Genomic DNA, 9,632 nt, shown 5'->3' with positions numbered 1-9,632 from the left:
TTAAGCGAGTTACTAAGTAGTTTAAACGAGAAACGTAAGTCGTTTAAGCGAGTTACTAAGTAGTTTAAACGAGAAACGTAAGTCGTTTAAGCGAGTTACTAAGTAGCTTAAACGAGAAACGTAAGTCGTTAGAGCGAGTTACTAAGTAGTTTAAACGAGAAACGTAAGTCGTTTAAGCGAGTTACTAAGTGGTTTAAACGAAAAACGTAAGTCGTTTTAACGAAATGAAAATACTAGTACATCATCTCTATGCCACCGCAAATTCATGTCATTTTAGTATTCTCTATTTTTCTGTACATTTACAGATGCTGGTGTCCCGCAGAGTTTCCGGGGACACATGTGGACTATGCGAACAACATTTGCTGGATCTCAAACACATATTACGTCCATATCCAGGACCCCATCCCCATAGTCGCAGAACGCGAGGGGAAGGAACTCAACTATTATCAATGGGTGCCTGTCATGCTTCTTGTGCAGGCGCTCATGTTTTATATCCCTTGCATTATCTGGAGGTTGTTAAATGGACAATCTGGGATAAATGTGGATAGAATTGTGCAGCTAGGGAGCGATGCTCAGTATGAGAGTCCTGAAAGTCGTGTCCGGACTATAAAATATGTTGTGCGTCATTTAGATCGTTGCCTTGACAACCAGCGTGAAAGTAGGTCAACGTGTTGTGTGTCTATACGTCACTTCCTGTCTGCAAAGTTATCTATATTGTGTGGGAAGCGTTATGGAAATTTCTTAGTTGGAGTTTATTTCTTAATCAAAGTATTGTATATTTGTAATGCTATTGGACAACTTTTCTTGCTCAATGAGTTCCTTGGTACGGACTATAATGTATTTGGCTTCCAAGTGCTTGACGATTTGATAAACGGAAAAGAAGACTGGACCGCGAGTCACCGATTTCCAAGGGTGACTCTGTGTGACTTTCAGATTCGTCAATTCAACAACCTTCATCGATATACAGTCCAATGTGTGCTTCCCATAAACCTTTTCTCAGAAAAGATATATATCTTCTTATGGTTTTGGTAAGTAGTTTAACTAAGCTGTTTGTCCCTGCAGTTACAGTTGTATTATTTTTGCCATACATGTATTGATCTTTACTGACCGAACTAGAGATTAACTTCAAACCGTTTGCTGCAGATGATGACTGAAACTAAATCAGGCAAAACAAGCGATGTTCTAGTAACATACTAAAACATGAATGCAATATATACCATTTACAACTGTTAAAATACCAGTTTCTATGTTCACCACTTTAATTTAATAATAATATTATTTCGTGTCTATTTCTAAAACACACATGCTCAAAGGCTTATAACATCAGCTATTAAAAGTCTCGAGTTGTCATAGATTATCTTACCCAATTCTAACAAAACTTTATTCGTGACCATCAATGAAAGGTTGTCCGAAATATTCACTTGAAATTACATAAAATTTATACATGTATATATTTATACAAGTGACAAAAAACGTATGTTTAGAAAGGGCCATATTCCGGATTTAAACATGTCTCGAGTAATGCGCCTTAATAGACTGGAAACACACAGACGAATGTTTGCATCATTCTTGCTTTGTTCTACACTTGTCGATGTTGTTGTTTCTGTATTTGATAAATGTACCCGTAGCCCCAATCGTTCAGTACCTTCAGTGCTTTGATTTTACACAATGTTTTCATATTCATATTGTCTATTGCAGGTTTGTGTTTTGTTCAATCATGTCCTGCTACAGCCTAGCTAGCTGGATCTGGTACACCGTCTTTCCAACTGCCCGGATGCAATATGTCCGAAAATTCCTGCGTGTTATGGACAGAATCGGAACCGGACCGGAGAAAAAACTCGCCAATAGATTCACCATCGAGTATTTGCGACACGATGGTGTGTTTACGTTGAGACTGGTCGGGAAGAATTCAAGTGATATCGTTGTGGCGGAAATTCTTGCTGGATTATGGGATATGTATAGAACAAAGAAAGCGGCACAAATTCGAAATAATTCCCTAGGAAATGAATTTGAAGGCGAGGACGTTTGACTATAGGGACGGAAAATTAGAGATTAGAAATTTAAGAGCAAAAATGTAAAAAGGTTTCGGTTTGTAATTTACGTGTGACATCATAAAATGACTGCCTTTTACATTATTAAAGCTGCACTCTCACATCTTGATTGTTTTGACAACTTTTTTTCTGTTTTTGCTTTGGAATGAGCCAATTTTCGGGTAAATGTCTGGAAACCTGTGATTCAAGTCTACTGGCATAAGATCATGTTGCAGTTAATCATATTTACGTTCAAAAATTGATGTTGTATGAAAAATTAGTTTTTCCGCAGTAGTCCATACCTATTGTATTGTACGACTCAATCGAAGGCGCTTACGCCAAAATCAGCTGATTCTAAGACAAAAATTAAAAGAAAAGTGAAAACTGTCAATCTGTGAGAGTGCAGCTTTAAATATGCATCGTTGTACATATTATTACACCACCACTGAAAACGTTTTCAAAACTGTATTTTCAGGGCTTACAGCAAGCTTGTTATAACCCCTTCATTTCTGTATAAAAGGTACTCGCTCATGTTTTTGGACCAAAAATTAGTTTTCCCAGTAATGCATCTGAAGACACTTATTTTGTCATTATTTTACTCTATGATATCGAAATTGCAGAAAAAATACAGTTATAGCATAAAAACACTATTTTGGTGCGAACCCAGGTAAAGCCAAAATCGGAGCTTTTACACAAAAAGACGATATTTGAGCAAATATTTGCTAAGGGGTTCCAGCTTTTTGTATCTTAGTTTAAACACTCCTTACGATTTGCCACAAATTATTTCGTCGTACAAAAAAAACGAGCAAAACATGACCGAGTACCTTTAAGTAACAACCGTCTTGCAGTAAGCCCGCGATTTGTTTAATTCAAACGATGGCTACTGAATTGCCTTAACACATGCATTTGCACTATTCAAAACCGTATACCTTGTTACTATACAGCTGATGCAAACGTAGTTTATACCAATGGTTGAGAAGTGTTGCCCTTAACAAGTATACGTTGCAGTCGTTACGTTTTGTAAATATTGTTCTAAAAAGAGTGGGGAGAACTGTGGTGTGCCAAGTGATTCAGAGAGTACTATCAAGAACGGAAAGACTAAACAGTTAGCTATATCTGTTATTTATAGTTACAGCTGTATTATTTAGCTACAGCTGTTTTTTTTAAGCTGCGGCTGTAAATTACAGCTATAGTTGTATTTTATAGATACAGCTGTACTTTATAACTGCAGCTGTATTCATAGCTACACCTGTATTTTATAGATGCAGCTGTGTTTTATGGCTACAGCTGTATTTATATCTAACACCGTATTAATAGTTACAGCTGTAATTTATAGCTACAGCTGTAATTTATAGCAACAGCTGTATTTGATATTTAGTCTGTATTTGTATATCTATAGCGGTAGCTTTATTTAACTGCTACATCTATAAATGACTACAATCATTAATTACAGTTGTTGCTATTTTTAAATCTATCGCCACAAAGTGCAACAGTTAATATAAAGCTGTAGCTGTATATGTGATGCCATAAGTATAGTTATAGCTGCGTTTCATAGCTGTAGCTTTACTTTGGAACACAACTTCAGCTGAACAATACATACACAGCTGTAGCTATCTTCGAAATGTCACTATTGTCAAATTGTAACTTTTGAGCCACATGGTACACCATCGAAAACTATAATTGAACTATTGTGTTTTTTTCATGTGTTTTCTTCTGAAAGATTTAAAAAATATAGCCTCTTTGAGAAGCAGGTAACACATGGGCGTAGCTAGGGTCTAAAAAGCTTGTAGGCCCGATGATTCTATGTGAGTTTGTGGACTTTTATATGCATATTACACACACTCAATTATACAATTGCAATGATTACAATAAAACCAAGAAAAACACCCTGTACGTAGTTTTAAAATAAGAGCACAAACACCCTGTACGTAGTTTAAAACAAAGAACACCAAAATTGATTTCGTTAAAATAAAGCAGACTTTTGAGTTGTTCACAGTGTTTGAGTAGTTTTTGCTGAATTTTTGAGTTATTCAAATTTTCCCAAAAAAGTTGTAGGCCCGGGCCTACAAGGCTTATATGTAGCTACGCAACTGTAACAATATGATAAAGTCGAATATAATTGATGTTTGACGTATGACGTATGTATGTGTAACGATGTCAATCTATTGCTGATAGTGTTTAAATGAAAAAGGCTATGCACCAAATCACGCCAATCAAAAACCAAAGGTTGCCGAACCTATGCATGTCATACCTTGTTTGTTTGTTAATGAATCATAAGGTGTTCGATCCGTTATCGAGCGAGGTCTTCATTGTTATTTACTAGCTATAACGTTAAGATTTGATATGAGAAAACCTTTGAAAAAGGGTTTGTATGTTGATAAAATATGATAATAAAATGTCACCTTAGTAACCTATTTTTATGTTAAATACTGTTTTGTTCATTTCTTAACTGAAATAATTAAAATTCAGCTGATTTAGGACCATTTGGTGATTCATTTAATGAAGTAGCATAATGGTCTTATCTTAAACATACTTGGCTTTTTCTTATATAAAATGCTGTGAAAAGACATCTGAATTGCATGAGGATTCCATGCATCAAATTTCACATGTAATAGGACAGATACCTTAAAATGTTTAGAGTATGAGTGATAACAGTATTCATTTGAAAATTATATATTGTCATAATTGATTTACAAGTTTGTTATATATGTACAGTTGCATAATATATTTATATTTGAAACAAAGTCTATAATATGTGCACAATTGTTTGTTTTTTACCAATGTTCCGTTCCGGGCAAATGTGCAATTATTTGAAACCAGTAGACTAGGCATACGAGCTATTTATCATCTTGTAACAATTTGGCAAATGTGCAATCAAGAAAATATGTGTGTACTTTAGAATCACGTAAATAAACAATCGAAATAGTTAATTGTTTAAAATTCCGAAACGATAAAAGTGCAAAGGTACTTTCTCTGATAGATTGGTTAACAGCAACTTCTTTTGAAGGGGAAATGTCTCCTGGTCAAACGTAAGTAGCATTACAACTAAGAAACTGAACGTTTGTACTTTGCCAATATGTTTAATGGTCAACTCTTTCGTACTTTGAATTTCGTTAAGAAAAGCAATCGGGATAAAAATAGAAACACGCGCATGCGCAGGTGACATTACTTAAATAATATCAAATCATCACGTGACAATACTGCCGCTTAAAACGGGTTTCCGGATCAGTGCACATTTTAAAAAAAAACGAGATATTTTTGGTCTGAAACACACACTTTAATGTATCAATTAGAACTGCACAAATGTATTAGAGCGATCGAAAGGATTATGCATGTTGTTGCCAATCTATGACAGATTCCTTTAAAATAACAGACACGTTCTATTTGTGGAATATTGACTTCAAATTAAGTCTGCAAGACAGATAACTGATATGACTTTATCAAAACTGCAACAATACATGTAGCATCTATGTATAAATCAATATAATGATCTAATGTATAGCATTTTTGTTCGGATAAGTAATATGTATTTGTTGAACACAAGACATATCTTTACATAGTTACATTTATGTTGTATATGCCTATATACATGTATATATAGTTATTCGTTTTGTTTGTGATTGTTTTATTGTTATTAATCTATTAGAGTTTACTGTTTACTTTTTTGGTGTTTTCTTTGTTATATTTATCTAGTCTATTAATATTTCTACAAGAGGTTAATGTGTATATGATAATACGGGGTATGAGCCAGTTCTATTAACATTGGTAGTGGTTTGAATTTATTGATTTATTGATTTATTCAATTGGGTATTAAAGGTATAAAATTTTACGAAATGTCCCGAAAAATAATATTTGCTAATTTTCGGAACTGTTTGGCTTTTTCCTTTTAAAAAGTATTGGCAGACTGGTGTATCTGTTTGACGAGCTTAAAGTTAATCAATAAAAATGAACCAGTTTTGCCCTAATGCAAATTGCTGATGAACCCGCTGTTAATAATTGCTGATTTAAACTGTCTTCTGTCAGATTGTTATGAACAATTAGCCTATTTCGTGTGTTTTTGTTAGTTTTTGTTTTGTACCTTACACATGCATTGTATTTTCACCTTTCTTAAATATAGTCAAATGAAAAATGGTGATAAATTTTAATATCTAAATTTCATTGGTCAGATTTGAATAACAAGTAATCCGATTAGCTACATCGTTCTTAGATCCAGTCAAGACAAATATTGAATATAAGCCCTGAGCCCTGACAAATACGTGCACTATTTCTCGTAGCTCTTATATCGTTGTCGTTTATCCGTTGAAGATATTGATAAAAAAAAAACTTAGTACACATTGTGCAAGAGACAGTACACCCAATATATCGCACGGCCCATGACTCATGATTATTGTTATGTCCCTTGATTGACTAAAAACAGACAAGCGTTTGTATTCAATCTGCGGCGCTTTTGTTTTTTCAGCAAAGTAAGTTTGGTTTTGCGCTATGTAATCTCAGAAATGCGATCAAGATTCTTGTAATACAATACCTACCTATGCACGTTCTATATTATGATAGAATCTTTGAACAGTATAAACAAAGTGGAGTTTTCTTCTGTATGATAGTGTTATTCTGTAGTTCAACGGTAGGTAGTTGAGATAGTGTTTTTGCACTCGAAAAGTAATATGTCTTTAATTGTAATTGTACGCACTTATAGTTTCCATTTTGATTTCATATCACTTGTTGAAAGAATGACTAGTTGATTTACAATGTTCGCATAATTATTCGAATATGAATCCCTTGTTTAACTGTTGAAGTCATGTGTATGATATTGTGCAATCTTCATCAAATTATATTCTACGTAATATTTCTTTATACCTTAAATGTATATAATATGTTTTCAAAGAAATACATTTTGAAAGATAATTCCGTTTTTGTTTTGACATCGACGGAGAGGTGAACGCAATCAATTTCCGTAGTGAACTTTTTTGTTCAGATGTGTTATAATACACTGAGCTTGTTTAATTACACAGTTATACGTTTTGTCCCAGTTCGAGCAATGCACGGATGTCTTAATAAAAAGTAATAAGAACACATTACTTATTATAAAAAATATGAGACTATTTCCCGATGGTTTTGCCTATTATAAGTATGTCTGTGTTCAACTTATAACGAAGCAATCGTTATATAGTACATAGCACTTTTCTCTGGTTCTGTTTTTGTTAATATTATGGTGAACACATTCTATCAATTATATTACGTGGGAGGATTTTGACTACAAATGTATTTGCAATTACATGCAAAGTATGCACATTGCTATGTATGTATACTATTTAAACGTTATATACTATACGATGATCAATTTTATAACATGTAAAGCTCACATGTTCTGCTACCTGAGCTTATTTAGTTCCGTTTATTCCAAGTATAAATAAATTAAATACCTGAAGTTTCACACAGGTCAACTGCATAATTCAAAATGGCTGCCAGTAGGTCCCCTAGTTAATTTAACGCTGCTAAAGCATTGTCATTTCGAGAAATATGTTCTGGCTTTGATTTAGCCAGATGACCTTATATTTGAATTGTTCTAATTTCTTTTCTTGCCATGGTCAAAACACGCTTTATACAAGCTTGGAATTGATGTTACCCTGAATTTAACACACTGCTAGTTATTACCAATTGGGCATATGCGGTGTTGTTCTCGTCTTCATATCAGCCATTGTCATACCATACCTGATATATAATAGAACTAAAACAGCGTTGTTATGACCCTGAATTGGGACCAATGTTACAATATTGCCATTATGACCTATCTGTTACCATGATTAAGCCAGGGTATCTTGATATGCTAATGTTCTAAATAATATTCCCGCAATGGCCATAACAGTCCTTCCTACCAATCCGACTATGTATATAATTGATATGGCCATAATAAGTCACAGCAAAACAGTTTCAGTGCATCATGGTCACATCATTGGTGACCACGGTCAAAACATAGACCAATCGAATTGCCGAACGGGGTTCCTGTATAATTGGTAAATCAGTTTCACGATCCAAGGGACATTACTCCATTTAGATATGCTAGACAGACGGTTCAGGTTAGTCTACTATTGTTAACTTGTACATGAATTTGCATATCAGAAAGGTTTAAGAAAATAAACACACGCGCGGTTTTAACCCAGTGTCCTGCTTTTAACAATAACAATACTTAAACTTAATGAAGACCAAATTAATAAAGACATAATGCAATGTTTCTGACAATATTTTACTAAACAATAATTACAGAGATGAATAAAACATTGAAATAAGTTTGACCACATTAACCATCAAACCTAGTTAGACAGTATAAAGACACATTTTTAACGAGTTATGAGACGTTGTTGGAGGCCGCCAGTTGGAATGCCGATTAAGTTTGAATATTTTTAAAGTTTTACGCGAGAGCTTTTTTATATAGGCATTATGATATTTTGCAGACTGCCATAAAAAAGCAATACAATTTCTACAAAGTCGTAGAAAATTTTATTTTATTACCCCCTTCCCCCCCCCCCCCCCCCCCTTTATATATTATATCATAAATATAGTAGAATTGTGGTGTTATACAAAATTGTAATCCATGCGAAAATGATATAATGGTTAATTAATTAAGGTTATAGAGCGAAATAAACATAATAAAAATAACGGATGGCTTGTTCAAATTTAAACAATACATATTGTTATTGACCTGAGGCTACTTTATTTTTCCCTGTATTTTCCTTTGTTTGTTAAAAAAATGGTTCAACTCATTTGCATTAAGACAAACATTAGTCATTGATTTTTTTCACATATCGTGAGATTATCATGGCACGTTAAGCGCGAATTCGGCCCTACTGTCGTGTCGGCGCTGCTGTCGGGATCGGCGCTGCAGTCGTGTCGGCGCTGCTGTCGGGATCGGCGCTGCGGTCGTGTCGGCGCTGCTGTCGTGTCGGCGCTGCTGTTGGGTCGGCGCTGCTGTCGGAATCGGCGCTGCTGTCGTGTCGGCGTTGCTGTCGTGTCGGCGCTGCTGTCGGGATCGGCGCTGCTGTCGGATCGGCGCTGCTGTCGTGTCGGCGCTGCTGTCGGGATCGGTGCTGTCGGCGCTGCTGTCGGGATCGGCGCTGCTGTCGGGATCGGTCATGCTGACTAGATCGCTCGTGCTGTAAAGTGTACTAAGCATTACCTACGTATGTTGGTAATGGGTGGGGAGTGATCTTAATGTAATATTATTAAAGATAAGACTTTTACTCCCACACAAGCAGAAGGCAATTTCGAAACATAGATGAAAAAGCACTCCCCTAGAAGTGGGCTTACACATCATTTTCGGCGAAGCTACGCCCTGCCCGAATATCAATTTTGTTTTGATTAAAATTTATAATATGATTATCAAACTTTACATATTTGGCAGCTTAGACCTTTTATTTCCTCATTTAATTAAACACACGTCCTATCATTTTCTGTCAAATTCGTAATGTTTAAATTGTTAACAGCGTTATACAATGTGTTCCTTTAATCTCCCTAAGCACCCTGTCCCTCTTCTGCATCACTCCGCCCTTTCTAAAACATTGGTTTAACCCTAAGCTCCCTATGACACGACGGGTACGAGAACAATTC

At 35.2% G+C, this 9,632-nt stretch overlaps 1 protein-coding gene across 11 annotated transcripts in view; it reads left to right on the top strand.

Moving 5' to 3' along the window:
* The window catches only part of LOC128240333 (innexin unc-9-like), a 361,166-nt gene extending 354,234 nt beyond the window's left edge, over positions 1–6,932 (top strand). For all 11 annotated transcript variants that reach the window (XM_052956941.1, XM_052956938.1, XM_052956939.1 and 8 more), the window contains 2 exons: positions 306–1,028; positions 1,699–6,932. In XM_052956941.1, the coding sequence (XP_052812901.1) occupies positions 306–1,028; positions 1,699–2,029 (1,054 nt within the window). In that variant the 3' untranslated portion in view covers positions 2,030–6,932. The remainder of the gene's footprint in view (positions 1–305; positions 1,029–1,698) is intronic.
* Positions 6,933–9,632: the final 2,700 nt, after the last annotated feature.

The sequence above is a fragment of the Mya arenaria genome, chromosome 7 (assembly GCF_026914265.1).
Source record: "Mya arenaria isolate MELC-2E11 chromosome 7, ASM2691426v1".
NCBI classification, from domain to species: domain Eukaryota; kingdom Metazoa; phylum Mollusca; class Bivalvia; order Myida; family Myidae; genus Mya; species Mya arenaria.
Note: the sequence above shows the minus strand (reverse complement) of the source record. Positions and strands in the feature narration are given on the sequence as shown.